At 50.7% G+C, this 15,461-nt stretch overlaps 1 gene segment (V, D, J or C); it reads right to left on the bottom strand.

Moving 5' to 3' along the window:
- Positions 1-4,415: 4,415 nt before the first annotated feature.
- LOC129629602 (immunoglobulin lambda variable 2-18-like) lies at positions 4,416-14,694 on the bottom strand. The segment is given in 3 exon segments: positions 4,416-4,873; positions 9,183-9,303; positions 14,015-14,694. Coding segments are annotated over 2 exon segments (465 nt in total).
- Positions 14,695-15,461: the final 767 nt, after the last annotated feature.

The following is a 15,461-nucleotide window of genomic DNA, read 5'->3' as shown; positions in this document are numbered from 1 at the left end:
CTCCCTTCCCCTAAATGACCTCACGAGGAGCGGAAGGACTGAGAAGAGCAGCTGAGGAGGTTTGGGGTGAAAACCTCTGCAGTAAGTTGTGAAGTGTGGCCACAACATTCTTATTCTCACAGTGTAAAATGAAATATGACTTTATGTCCATTTCTGAGCTGCTTCCACAGTGTCCGCTTCCCACAACGTGCGGTAATTGTGTTCCTTGCTCAGTAGCTGTGTCTGAAGCCTGATTCCACCAGCCAAAGATCCGCACTGCTTGATTTGGAGCCTATTAAGCAAGGTTCCTCTGACACAGTGGAAAACATGTCATTCTGTGTGTATGAAAATTGAGGATAAGGCAAATTTAAGCCTTAAGGGAAAAGGGAGAATTAGAAGGAATAATCCCACATCACTAGACCATTAAGGTATGACCTTAATCAAATCCCTTATGATTATACAGTGGAAGTGAGAAATAGATTTAAGGGACTAGATCTGACAGATAGAGTGCCTGATGAACTATGGAGTGAGGCTCATGACATTGTACAGGAGATAGGGATCAAGACCATCCCCATGGAAAAGAAATGCAAAAAAGCAAAATGGCTGTCTGGGGAGGCCTTACAAATAGCTGTGAAAAGAAGAGAAACAAAAAGCAAAGGAGGAAAGGAAAGATATAAACATCTGAATGCAGAGTTCCAAAGAATAGCAAGAAGAGATAAGAAAGCCTTCCTCAGTGATCAATGCAAAGAAATAGAGAAAAACAACAGAATGGGAAAGACTAGGGATCTCTTCAAGAAAATTAGAGATACCAAGGGGACATTTCATGCAAAGATGGGCTCGATAAAGGACAGAAATGGTATGGACCTAACAGAAGCAGAAGATATTAAGAAGAGGTGGCAAGAATACACAGAAGAACTGTACAAAAAAGATCTTCACAACCAAGATAATCATGATGGTGTGATCACTGACCTAGAGCCAGACATCCTGGAATGTGAAGTCAAGTGGGCCTTAGAAAGCATCACTACGAACAAGGCTAGTGGAGGTGATGGAATTCCAGTGGAGCTATTTCAAATCCTAAAAGATGAGGCTGTGAAAGTGCTGCACTCAATAGGCCAGCACATTTGGAAAACTCAGCAGTGGCCACAGGACTGGAAAAGGTCAGTTTTCATTCCAATCCCAAAGAAAGGCAGCGCCAAAGAATACTCAAACTACCGCACAATTGCATTCATCTCACATGCTAGTAAAGTAATGCTCAAAATTCTCCAAGCCAGGCTTCAGCAATACGTGAACCTTGAACTCCTGGTGTTCCAGCTGGTTTTAGAAAAGGCAGAGGAACCAGAGATCAAATTGCCAATATCTGCTGGATCATGGAAAAAGCAGGAGAGTTCCAGAAAAACATCTATTTCTGCTTCATTGACTATGCCAAAGCCTTGGACCGTGTGGATCACAATAAACTGTGGAAAATTCTGAAAGAGATGGGAATACCAGACCACCTGACCTGCCTCTTGAGAAATGTGTATGCAGGTCAGGAAGCAACAGTTAGAACTGGACATGGAACAACAGACTGGTTCCAAATAGGAAAAGGAATACGTCAAGGCTGTATATTGTCACCCTGCTTATTTAACTTATATGCAGAGTACATCATGAGAAATGCTGGACTGGAAGAAGCACAAGCTGGAATCAAGATAGCTGGGAGAAATATCAGTAACCTGAGATACGCAGATGACACCACCCTTATGGCAGAAAGTGAAGAGGAACTCAAAAGCCTCTTGATGAAAGTGAAAGTGGAGAGTGAAAAAGTTGGCTTAAAGCTCAACATTCAGAAAACAAAGATCATGGCATCCGGTCCCATCACTTCATGGGAAATAGATGGGGAAACAGTGGAAACCGTGGCAGACTTTATTTTTGGGGGCTCCAAAATCACTGCAGATGGTGACTGCAGCCATGAAATTAAAAGACGCTTACTCCTTGGAAGGAAAGTTATGACCAACCTAGATAGCATATTCAAAAGCAGAGACATCACTTTGCTAACAAAGGTCCGTCTAGTCAAGGCTATGGTTTATCCTGTGGTCATGTATGGATGTGAGAGTTGGACTGTGAAGAAAGCTGAGTGCCGAAAAATTGATGCTTTTGAACTGTGGTGTTGGAGAAGACTCTTGAGAGTCCCTTGGACTGCAAGGAGATCCAAGCAGTCCATTCTGAGGGAGATCAGCCCTGGGATTTCTTTGGATGGAATGATACTGAAGCTGAAACTCCAGTACTTTGGCCACCTCGTGCAAAGGGTTGACTCATTGGAAAAGACTGTGATGCTGGGAGGGATTGGGGGCAGGAGGATGCCGGGAGCCAGCATATTGCATATTGAGTGCATATTGCATATTGAGTGCAGCACTTTCCACAGCATCATCTTTCAGGATCTGGAATAGCTCAACTAGAATTCTATCACTGCTGGGAGCCAGCGTGAGGAACTCCACCCATGGCAAACGTCATGAGGAAGGAGGTTCGGCATACGCAAAGGCGGGATCGAGCCTCAGGAGTCCCCCTGGAAATTCTCGAGCATCTACCCCCAAAACCAGAGTCTGCCTACTTTCTGCTTTGTGCTCTCACCTACACCTCTGACTTGACGGGGGTGGGGGGGGCTGTCCCCCACTACCTCTCTCTGAAAAAAGAGTGAACTTATAGCTCCAGTTAATAAAGTTCCTGGGTGTGATAGTGTTTCAACCTACAAACTCCTTTGGAAGTCCTCTAGCCTGCCTGAATAGCTTTTTCCAGCCACATGTGATTGCTCAGAGCCTCCCAACTGTGAGAGGCATGAGATGTTCTAAACTGTCTAAATACAGAGTCCTTTGAGCAGTTAAAAGATTGATTATAAATTGTATTGGTGAAGGGTTTTTCACTTGTTGGGCCAATGTTTGCTGCTAAGTCTCCATATCCCTTACCTGCTGTGTCCCTGGCAGTGTATTGATTAATATAATTGGTGTAAGTAGTAGCTTTAGTGTTTGTAACCTTGGACCCTTGAGTTAATTCTTTTTTGTTGTAGCCCACCACACCTTTGCCCTATAGGAATACAACTTTAATGCTTTTGGAGGGTGGCGCCTGCCTAATCACCTTTAGAGAAAAATAAGTTTTCTGAAGAAAGGGTCTTAAAATGTTAACAGGCCTCCGGGCCAGAAGATGATGCAAATCACCTAGACTTTTGCATATGATAAGTTTTCAGGAAGAAAGCCTGGCTTACTGCATGGCTCTACCCCTTCCACCATTATCCTCTATGCATCACTTAAGGTACAAAACTACTTTGGAAAATAAAGTGTGGGCCTTGTTCACCGAAACTTGGTCTCCCCATGTCGTTCTTTCTCTCACCTTCTGGCTGAATTATTTCAGCCTCTTTTCTCCACTGAATTTCTTCACTGAGCTATCCTCAGTCTATTACTCTTTATATCTTTGATGAATATTTAAATAAATAGGTCGCCGATGCCGTCTCTCCTTCGAATACCCTGGATGAGCTGGGGCTGGGCCCCGGCAGGAGGAGAAGGGGTCGACAGAGGATGAGATGGCTGGATGGCATCACGAACTCGACGGACGTGAGTCTGAGTGAACTCTGGGAGTTGGTGATGGACAGGGAGGCCTGGCGTGCTGCGATTCATGGGGTCGCAAAGAGTCGGACACAACTGAGTGACTGAACTCAACTGAACTGAACTGAATCCCACATCTCCCAAAATACATCACTGTTAACTGTGGCCCCACAGCCCAGGCAGCCAATGTGCAGACCCCGCATGTGAGTGTGAAAGGGCAGTGACAGGGAGCAGGACACAGGCGTGTGACCTGTGCTCCGTGACCCCACGTGCCGGTGAGGCCGGGAGCTCAGGGTTGGGGTCACTTCCTCCTGGGTGAGGCCTCCTGTGAGCAGCAGGGCTGAGTCCCAGCTGAGCAGGAAGAATCAGCCTCGTCGTCGGGCTGGGCCCAGAGATGGTCAGGCGGCCCCACCCCACCCGGAGCCCGCCAGCCTCGCTGAGACCTGCGGGCGGATTGTGACTCCTGTGCTCAGAGCTTGGGACTCAGCACGACTGAGACGGCAGCCAAGTCGCCCCCTTGGTGCCAACAGTGCTGCTGTTCCCAGGCAGGTGAGTGTGGGGTCTATTCCCCGCAGGCCTGGAGCCCTGGGGGAGCCTGAGAGGCGGTCACAGGAAAGGCAGGCGCAGCAGCCTGGGCCTCAGCTCAGCCCAGGGACGGCCGAGGAGCTTAAGTGTCCTGAATCAGACACTGCTGGACGCTGTCTCTCTGGTTCTGACCTGACTGTCACGACTCTGTCTGCCAGGGCCTGCCTCTGGCATTCAGGGCCTTCTGCTCAACTTCAGATAATCATATAATATGTGTTTGTGAAAGAAAAGCCTTGGGAAAGGGGCAGATGAAGAAGATCTGAAAGGATTTCCCGGACTAAATTCCTGTTGTGGGGCTCAGAACCCAGTTTTAAATCAAACAGACAACAGAAGTGTCTGGTTTGGCAGAAGATGCTTCAGCCCCGGGAGGCCCATGACTTGGGGGAGAGCAGGTTTTTGTCTCACTTCCCCCCTGGCCTGGAGCACTGTGCCAATACTGCTACTACTGCCATAAGATGAACAGTAATAATCCCCCTCGTCCTCAGGCTGGAGCGAGCTGATGGTCAGAGTCGCTGTGTTCCCAGACCTGGAGCCGGAGAATCGGTCGGGGACCCCCGAGGCTCGACTGGTCGCACCATAGATGAGGGTTCTGGGAGCCGATCCTTCGATCTGTTGGTGCCAGCTAACATAATTAGCATAGCCAACGTTGCTGCTGCTTCCAGAGCAGGTGATGGAGACCCTCTGGCCCAGGGACCCGGACACGGAGGACGGCTGAGTCAGCACAGCCTGGGCCCAGGATCCTGGAAGGGAGAGAGACAGAGAAGGTGACTCAGGGGTCCAGACAAGAGCAGGAAGCAGGGCCAGTGTGTCTTCCCAGGGCCCTTCCACTGTCCCTCCATCCAGTCACCTGTGCAGAGAGCCACCAGGGTGAGGAGCAGAGGGCACCAGGCCATGGTGGACATGTCAGGGCGTCCTGCCGTCTGTGGCCCCACAGCTGAGCAGAGCGTCCCCACAACGCTGCTTCCCCTCTTCATACCCTGAGAGGGGGAGGGGCCTTTCATGCAAATGACGCCCCCAACCCCCACAATGCTCTGATCACCTCTGGGACCTGGCTCAGCTTCCTGTGCCTGAGGGAGCCCAGTGTATGATCAGGGACGGGGTTTCCTGGGGGTTGTTGGGTGTGGGATGTAAAAGCTGGAAATCCAGATCTTAAGGCATCAGAAATTACCAGGGGGCTGGTCTCTGCTCTACCGCCACCCCCACCCCACAATCCTCAGGAAAGGCCTCAGAGCGCCCCCTGGTGTCCTGGCCCAAGCACACATCCTGACCTGGTGTTAGAGCTCTAGAGTCGACTTTCCCCAAAGTGGTCTTCAAATTATACCTTCAGGATGTATTTGGATAGAAAACAGCAGCCAACTGTAGCTTACCCTGTAGTGCATGTGAGTGTTACACAGGGGATGTGTGATTTTGAGATTTTCAATTAAAAATCTAAGGTCATCACTTAAAATAGATGCCTAAATTTAACTGAAGAAAATGTTGTTGCTAAGTCACTAAGCTGTGTCCAATTCTGTCTCTGTTTTAATTCTGCATTCCCATGGTACTATTTCTAAAACATAATTTTCCTTGTAGCCTCTGTTCTTTAAATAAGATAATTTTAAAGACTTTCTGACATGTATGGCATCTCCACTGGGGGATTTTATGTCATAGCAGGACGTTCTCTCTGTGAAACAGGGCAGGCTGAGTTATCAGAGCCTTGGGTCGGTCTCAGATCTGAGATGAGGGACAGGACATGACAAGGCAGATCAGTTGTTCTCAGGAATCTCAGACGTGATCATGGGGATCAAACCTGACTTAGGCATGGTCCAGACAGAGCAGCAGTCACGGCCCTGGGGGCAGAGCCCCAGGACAAGGTCTGCTTTCCCAGCCCAGGGCCCCAGCAGCTTCTCCCGGGCTCACTGTGCATAAAATCAGTCCCACAGCAGCTGAGCACAGACACTCCTCAGTCAGGAATCATCTCCAGGTCTCAGGACCAGGGTTTATCTCCCCTCCTGATTCCTCATTCGATGGGCACACAGGATGGAGTGTGAGGTCTCAGGGAATAAATCATCTCCGCAAAGGATTCAAGATCCCCTGGGAATTGAGGGGCACCTGGGGAGGAGCAGGGAGCGGACGAGTAGGGGTCACACCTGAGAGCCAGAGACCTGAGGCTTCTCGGGAAGGAAAGGTTAGAGAGGTTCAAGGAGGGGCCGAGGGAGTGGCTGTCCAGTTCAGGAAGATCTGGAAACACGTCCATGATCTTCTGACAGAGTGAGCTGGGTCATGACCATGGAGATCAACAGTGTAGGTCTGTAGAAAGAGAGAGGCCCAGGATTGGGAGGAAAGTCATGAATGAGGGGAGCAGGAGGGCAGGCTCTGAGCAAAGAGATGAGGAGGAGCTGGAGCAGGCTGAGAGAGCTGGAGGGGTGCACGGGGTGGGCTCTGGGGGCTCCTCCTCTCCTTTGTTTCTGGGAAGAGGGTGGGGACTGATGACCACCTGACCCCTTCACCCTCCAATTCTGGGTGCTCAGCCCTGTGTGCAGCTTCAGTCCCAGGAGGAGGCCTGGGGGCCGCGGCTCTGAGTGTCCCCTGAGAGGAAGCACCTGCTGTCACATCCAACTCAGGCTGCTGACCCCGGGGGCAGGACCAGGTCAGGGGACCACGTCGGTGTGTTGTTGCTGCTGCTAAGTCACTTCAGTCGTGTCCGACTCTGTGCGACCCCATAGACAGCAGCCCACCAGGCTCCCCGTCCCTGGGATTCTCCAGGCAAGAACACTGGAGCGGGTTGTCATTTCCTTCTCCAACGCATGAAAGTGAAAAGGGAAAGTGAAGTCGCTCAGTGGTGTCCGACTCTTCGAGACCCCATGGACTGCAGCCTACCAGGCTCCTCTGTCCATGGGATTTTCCAGACCAGAGCACTGAAGTGGTGTGCCATTGCCTCCTCAGGTGGGTTTGTTGAAGGGTTGCCAGCTCTGAGCAGGCTCACAGCGCCCCCTGGTGACGCACTTGGAAACGTTCACGGTGGTGGCATGATGAGCAAGCTGAGGCTCAGTTGCTTGGATCTGAATCCTGTCTTGCTACGTTTGCAACCCCATGGACTGTAGCCCACCAGGCCCGTCTGTCCATAGGATTCTCCAGGCAAGTAAACTGGAGTGGGTTGCCGTTTCTTGCTGCAGAGGATCTTCCCACCCCAGGGATAGAACCCACATCTCTTATGTCTCTTGCATTGGCAAGTGGGTCTTTACCACTCGTGAAAACTGGGAAGCCTTTGAGGAAGGAGGGGCTGCCTGTTTTTTCTGTCACCAAATACTTTGTCAGTGAACAAATAAATGAATCAAATAATAAATATTACATGTCTTTGATACTGTACAGAGAATTCTTTTTTTTTATTTTCACCCATTGTATTTTCAAGTGATTCTGACTATCTTGTTCTCATGATTCATTTTTCCCCCTTCCATTTATCTCCTTCTCCTTTGGACCCAAAAGTGTTTGTATTTGCTCATCAAACAGATTTGAGGATTTGTTCCTAAAAATATCTGCCACCTGATTTCCTCATCTGAGGCATCTCAGCATTGCTGTCTACGCCGTCTCACTTCCCTTCAATTCTTAGTTTCCTGGTTCCTGATAGGAGTGACAATTTTTACTGGATCCTGGACTGTGTGGAAATTGCTCGTAGAAACTCTGGGTTCCATTTCCTTTTCCTTTAGCAGGAGATGCTTCTGTGGCGGAAGTTCAGGGATGTGCATTCACTGCCCAGTGACCCAGCAAGGGCGGCACTGACCCCCCTGCTCTGTGCTGCTGACTCCGACCTGAGAGCCAGGGGCAACTGCTGTGAGCAGACCTTCTTGAGGGGCGGGTGACCACCCCCTTGTGTGCCGCTGCCCTAAGGACGGGTGTCGGGCTGAGGGGGCAGCTGAGCTGCAGTCAGGGGACACCCAGACAGCAGGGTTCCATGGTCTCAGGGACTCCAGGAAGGGAGGGGCAGACACCTTGCCCTGGGAGCCCCATGGCTGTGGGGGAAGCAGGTTTTTGTCTCCTTCCACTCTGGCCTGAAGCAATGTACAAACTTTCAATCCATCAGCCCATGAGAAACAGTAATAATCAGTGTCATCCTCAGACTGAACTGAGGTAGTCAGAGTGGCCGAGCTGCCAGACTTGGAGCCAGAGAATCAATCTGGGAGTCCTGAGGGTCGTTTGCTATTTTCATAGGTCAGGACTCCGGGGGCCTTTCCTGGGAGCTGTTGGTACCAGCTCACATAAAGACCCCAGTGTTGCTGCTGCTTCCAGTGCAGGAGAGGGTGACCCTCTGACCCAAAGTCCCAGACACGGAGAGTGGCTGAGTCAGCACAGCCTGGGCCCAGGGTCCTGGAAGGGGGAGAGACAGACATGGTGACTCTGGGGTCCTGACAGGAGAGCAGGGAGCAGGGCCTGTGAGTCTTCCCAGGGCCCTTCCCCTGTCCCTACATCCAGTCATCTGTGCAGAGAGCGACAAGCGTGAGGCACAGAAGGGACCAGGCCATGGTGGACACCGTCAGGGCGTCCTGCCTTCTGTGGCCCCACAGCTGGGCAGAGCGTCCCCACACCGCTCCTTCCCCTCTTCATACCCCGAGAGGGGGCGGGGCCTTTCGTGCAAATGAAGGAGTTTCTGGCAAATTAGTCTGTGGAACTAAGGTGGCAATCCCTATTAGCTCATGGTTCTGTAATGCTGCTCTCCTAGTTGCCTGATCAGCTGCTTGGTTCCCTCGTGCCACTTCGGTGCTCCTTTTTTGGTGTCCTTTACAGTGGGAGACTGAAACCTCAGTGGGCAGATGGACTGCCTCCAAGAGTCAAAGAATCTGATCACCATATTTGATTGGGGGCCCTCAGGTGGTCAAGTGGCCCCTTTCTTTCCAAATAGCCGCATGTGCATGTAGCACCAGAAAGGCATACTTGGAGTCAGTGTAAATGGCTATTCTTTTTCCTGTTCCCAGCTCTAAAGCTCGAGTCAGAGCTATGAGCTCAGCTAATTGGGCGGAAGTACCTGGTGGCAGAGGCTTAGCCTCTATGGTCTCAAAATTGGAGACTACTGCATACCCAGCTCTTCTTTTTCCATCCAAGACAAAGCTGCTTCCATCAGTGTACCAGATTTCCTCAGGATTGGTCAGGGGATCTTCTGACAATCCCTCTCGGGGTTTTGTCCAGTGGTCCAAGGTTTCTAGACAAGAGTGAAAGGGGAGAGAGCCCTCGGGGGTAGGGAGGAGGGTGGCTGGGTTAAGAACCTCACAAGGGGATATAGTGAGGCCTGGGTTTTCCATCAGCATTACTTGATATCTGAGGATTCTTTGATCAGACATCCATAAATGGCATCCCCCATTTAGGAGTTGTTTTACTTGGTGGCTGGTAAAAATAATTAGTTTGCCCCCAAAGGAGAGTTTTAAAGCATCTTCTATCATGATTGCAATAGCTGCAGGATTTCGAAGGCAGGGGGGCCAACCTCGGGTAGTTGGATCAAACCTCTTGGATAAATAAGCTACAGGCTGGGGCTCAGATCCCAACCTTTGAGTTCACACTCCCAAGGCTATTCCCTCTCTTTCATGGACATACAGTTGGAATGCTTTTTCCGGGTCTGGCAACCTCAAGGCAGGTGCCTGAGTTAAGGCCCGTTTTAGTGTAGCCTCTGCCTCCTTTTGAGGAGTTCCCACATCAGTGGGATTGAATCATCTCGTCCCTTTAAGCTTTCATATAAAGGCTGGGCAATTAGACCATAATTGGGTATCCAGATTCTACAATAACCAGTTAGCCCCAGGAAAGCTCGCAATTGTTTTTGACTCGTGGGGGAGGGCAACTGGAGGATTCCTTGTACCCGATCAAGGACAGCCTCCCGGACCCGTGTGTAATCTGAACTCCTAGGTAAATGACCTTTGTCTCGACCATCTGTGCTTTAGCGCAGGAGACTTTATATTCCCTCCTGCCAAGAAGTTTAGGACCTGAATTGCATGTTATTGGGCACTTTTCTCACCTGGAGAGCAGATTAGTAGGTCATCTACGTATTGTAATATTTTCCCATTAGATCCCAGGTCCAGATCTAGGAGATCCCGGCTAAGGGCCTGTCCAAAGAGGTGGGGGCTATCTCTGAACCCCTGACGTAATACTGTTCAAGTCATCTGGTTGGTGTTTTTCTCCTGGGGCTTCACACTCAAAGGCAAAAAGCTATTGGGATTCTTTAGCCAGTGGTATGCAAAAAAATGCATCTTTGAGATCCAAGACTAAACCACTTGGCACTGGGTGGGATTTCTCCCAAGATTACATAGGGATTGGGTACTGTGGGATGGAGGGGGACTACAGCTTCATTTATGATCCGGAGATCTTGAACCATTCACCAGGTTCTGTCTTTTATTCTTTACTGAGAGGACTGGGGTGTTACATGGCGAACTGGTGGGGACCAATAGCCCACAAGCAAGGAATTTATTTATTAAAGGCTGTAGTCCCTCCCGACCCTCTCTTTGGAGAGGGTATTGTTTCCGGTTAGGAAAGCGAGTGGGATCTCAGAGGACAATGATGACCGGTTCAGCTTGGTGGGCTCGTCCAGGAATCCCCTGGTCCCACACCTGGGGGTTAATTTTGTCTTCCCATAGTTTTTGATCCCTCTCTATTGAAGGTGTAATGGGTTCTTCAGTAGTAACCAGGAGCTGTAGAGCTCTGGGGGCTGAAAAACTTCCCATCACAAGGGCGGTCCCCAGTTTAGTGAGTATATCTCTTCCCAATAAGCGGGTAGAACACTCAGGGACCACCAGAAACTGGTGGGAAAATATTTATCCATCCCAGCAACAAAGAAGGCCTAGGGTGAATCTTTTAGTAGTTGCTTTTCCTGTAGCACCCAAAATGGTACAGATTTGGGAGGAGAAGGCTCCGGAGTAGGAGATCAAGACAGAGTAGGTAGCCCCTGTGTCAACCAAGAAATTCTCGGACCTGCCTGCCACATCCAGTTGCACCCTTGGCTCCAGCCTCGTGATGGTTATCCGTGACAGGCGGGCTGGCTGGAGTGGGCCACTTCAGCCCTCTTGAACCATCGTGAGGGTAGGCTTGGCGCTTGACCTTGAGGCTCTTGGGTCCCGAGGGCAGAGTGCCGCCCAGTGTCCCAGTTGATGGCATTTATGGCAAGCTGTTCTAGGAGACTTGTCACGGTTTGGACACTCTTTGGCCCAAAGCCCCGCCTGTTTACAGATCAGGCATTTATCTCGTGCCTTGTCCTTCAAGGACTCGGGGTTTGCCATAGGGCTTCTCTGGAGGGCGGCCAGCATCTGGGCATGCCTTGTCTCTTTCTCTCCTTCTCCTGGGCCTTGGCCTCCTTCTCCTGTTCTCCGTTATCAAAGATATTGGTGGCTGTCTGGACCATCTCATCTAAAGAGGCAGCAGGGTCCTGCTGTTGTAGCTGCTGTGACTTAATTCTGATATCTGATGCACACTGGGACAGGAATTTGTCCTTTAAAATCACCTGTCCCTCGTAATAGTCTAAGTCCAGGTTGGTAAACTTTTGGAGTGCCTCTTTTAGCCCCTCCAGAAAGGCAATGGGGTTCTCATTGGGCTCCTGAGTTATTGCTGAGACCCGGGCATAGCTAATTACTTTTTGTTGGGCTGCTTTCAGTCCTGCCTTCACACAGATTAGAAAATGATCTCTTTCCCAGATGTGCTCAGGGTCATTATAACTCCAATTAGGATCATAGGAGGGGACTGCAGTTTCCCCTACTGGGTATCTATCACTGGACATGTGGAGCCCTGTTGCATACCTCCGGGCTTCCTTTAAGACCCTGGTATGTTCAGGATCAGATAAAGTTTGACTAAATATGACCATGATGTCTTTCCACGTCAAGTCAAAGGCCAAGGTAATCTGTTGGAATGTATCTATATATTTCCCTGGGTCATCTGTATAGCTTCCCAGGTCTTGTTTGGTCTGCCTTAGTTCTAAGAGGGAGAAGAGCTTATGGACCCGGGTTGGTCCGAATTCTCCTCCAGTTTCAACTAAGGGACATACTCGAGCTGGCTTTTGTGGAGGAGGTGCTCCTGGATATAGGGGCACGTTTGGGAACGAGGAAGGAGCACCAGGCAACTCGGGATCTGTGGGAGGTGAGCCTTCACGAGGGGGTTCCTTTTCTTGGTTGCCTGTGCCTAACACCATTTTCCTAGTGGGCTCACTTTTAGGGCATACTACAATCCCATACTTAAGACAGAGTTCCTTCATATCTCTTAGTCGGAAGAAAATTTGGACATAGGGGATCTCTGTCCATTTCCCTTGTCTTTTGCAGAATAATTCTAATTGCAGGATGGTATTATAATTTAAAGTTCCATCCTCAGGCCAGTGTTCCTCGTCCCCCAGTGGATACTGTGGCCACGCAGTGGCACAAAAGAGTTTCAAACGACTTCTCCTTAGAGCTAGAGGGTCGAACAGCTTCCAGTTATCAAGGATGCATCTCAAGGGCGTCTGCCGGGAAGTGGATGGGTTATTTCCCATCTGAAAGACAGTACCTCTTTCGATTTTTACGGGTGGACTTCCTTAGGGGTGAGTCTTTCTGAAGCTTATCCTACCCAGAACTGTTGCAACCTGAGAGCCAGGCGTCCCCGGGTCAGGGTGAAGATCCCCAGGCAGGCTGAGGCGTGACAGCCTCCTAGAGATCGAATCCCGGGGCAGGTCGAGGCGTGACGGCCTCCTGAGAATTGGGTCCCTGGGCAGGTCGAGGCATGACGACCTCCTGGGACCCCTGGGACTAGAGGATCCCCGAGCAGGTTGAGGCGTGACAAACTCTCAAAGACCGATCCCTAGGCAGGTCAAGGTGTGATGACCTCCTGGAACCCCCCAGTCTGGAGTTTGGGCGCCCCCAAGATCTCCAGTGTGACCAGTGCTGGGTAGGATTAGGGGGTTGGATATTATAGAGTATTTCCCTCCCAAGGCCAGCTATGTTCTGGTTGTCTCTCCAGAAGATTGTAGAGGCAACCTTGTGGGTCTGGATGGGGCTCAGGAAAAGAGGATGAAACAGGAGGGAAGCGGGCAGAGCACAACCTTTGAAAGAATGACATAGCACAAGGGTATAATGTAAACCAATTAAAATCAATTGGGTCCAAGATGACAAGTCAAATTCAGATCAGATCAGTCGCTCAGTCGTGTCCGACTCTTTGCGACCCCATGAATCATAGCATGCCAGGCCTCCCTGTCCATCACCAACTCCCAGAGTTCACTGAGACTCACATCCATCCAGTCAGTGATGCCATTCAAGTAAACCTTAATCCCCAATCTACAAGCCAAGACACACCCAGAGGTGGCAGGACAGCTCCAAGGCACAAGGTCACAGGTTCCCCAATGGCTGGGATGATCCTCTCACTTATTAGCATAGGAATTCCATCCCTTCACAAAACCTAGCCAGGCCTAATACCTTGGCCCCAGCCCCTTGCCCTCGGCAATGGTTCACACCCTGAAGAGTGGTTTCTCTCTGGATCCTAACAAATCCAGCTCTTATCACTTTGTCTTTCAATGAATTTTTGCAATGAGACATCAGAGCCTGAGTTTCATTAGTTTTGGCCGGGCTTGAGTCCTAGGAGAGAGCTGAAGGACAGGAGGAAAAAGCTGTGGGGAAAACGTGCCAAGGAATCCGCTTCATAGCCCGCCGGAAATTTTGCTAAATATCAGACCGGTGCTCACAGTTTCATTGGTCTGATCCTTGGCACAGAGAAGAGAAAGGACAGAAGAACCCCCACCGGCTTGTGTAACAGCTACTGGGGCTCAGCAGATAGAGCCTTTGGGACATGCTGAGGAGTAGCCTCTCCAGAGTCCCTCAATTGTGCCCCCTGCCGCCCGCCTGTTATCGGGAGGTTGAGGAAACAAGAAATGAGAGATTGTAAAGGTCCCTCCAGGCATAGCAGCGAGAACCTCTTACCTTAACCGGAGGTCTTCTGGAACCTGAGACTGGGCCATGTGAGCTTTCTGCTGAGTTCGTTTTTCGCTGTCCCAGTTTCCAGCACGATGGGCCTTCCCCTGCGCTGGGTTTCTTCGCCTTCTGCTTCTATCGCGGGAGCTTCCCTGAGTTGGGCTCCTGCTGTGCTTGGCCTCTTCCGCGCGAAGGTTGTTTCAACCAGGTTAAACCCGAGTCACGGAACCTTAGATGTCACGCGAGTGTATGTCCCTCGGTTCTTTGTCTCGTCACAACAAAGATTTGGAGCGAAAGACATTAAAGCCCTCAGCACATCACAGCTCTCAGGTCTTGGACAAATCGTGTTATAGCTCCTAGGCAAATCAGTGTTACACCTCTATTTTATTTAGAAGATAGCAGGAGAGAGAAAGTGAGAGAAAGAGCGCACGTGCGCACACATGCACGCAGGAGAGAGTCCGTGAGAAAGCGCTTTGGCTCCTCCTTTTATGTTTTTCCTCCACCTGGGCCTGCCCTATGCAAATTGGGCTTAGCCAGGAGTGCTGTTTGTTCTGCCTGGAGTCTTAACTCTGGTCCTTGGACCTTCCTTTGACCTTCCTTGTCTTTTCAGTTCAGTTCAGTCGCTCAGTCTGTCCGACTCTTCGTGACCCCATGAATCACAGCACGCCAGGCCTCCCTGTCCATCACCAACTCCTGCAGTTCACTCAGACTCACGTCCATCGAGTCAGTGATGCCATCCAGCCATCTCATCCTCTGTCATCCCCTTCAGTGCATTAATGAACTTCTCCTTGTCTTTTAGCCACCACCATTTTGGACTCCTTTTCCCTATTCTACCTACCTAACACTTTCATGCAAAGGATCCCGTGCATCACACTGACCCTCCTGGGTGCTGGGCCGGGTCTCTATGCCTGAGGGCGGCCAGAGGGTTGCCAGAGGTGGGTTCTGTAGGTCTCAGGAGTGGGAAGTCACAGCTTGGAGCCCAGAGCAGAGGCAACCAGGCCTTGTCAGGGAGATCTTTCGGGGGGCCCAGCTTTGCCTCCCACTACCCACCTTCGGGAATGGACCCCGAGCACCCCCCGCCCCTTGTCCAGGCCCAGACACACATCCTGTGACCTGGAGAGCAGAGCCCTCAAGGACAGATCTCGCCCCCTGCTCTGTGTGCTGTCCCCTCTTTAGCACCAGGCCAGATGCTCCTTCTGTGTCCCCCTGAGCTCAGGGCCATCATGCTGCTTCTGCTAAGTCGCTTCAGTCATGTCTGACTCTCTGCGACCCCATAGATGGCAGCCCATCAGGCTCCACTGTCCCTGGGATTCTCCAGACAAGAACACCGGAGCAGGTTGCCATTTCCGACTCCAATGCATGAAAGTGAAAAGTGAAAGTGAAGTCTCTCAGTCATGTCCGACTCCCAGCGACCCCATGGACTGCAGCCTACCAGGCTCCTCCATCCATGGGATTT

This window comes from Bubalus kerabau, chromosome 16 (assembly GCF_029407905.1).
Source record: "Bubalus kerabau isolate K-KA32 ecotype Philippines breed swamp buffalo chromosome 16, PCC_UOA_SB_1v2, whole genome shotgun sequence".
Classification (NCBI taxonomy): domain Eukaryota; kingdom Metazoa; phylum Chordata; class Mammalia; order Artiodactyla; family Bovidae; genus Bubalus; species Bubalus kerabau.
Note: the sequence above shows the minus strand (reverse complement) of the source record. Positions and strands in the feature narration are given on the sequence as shown.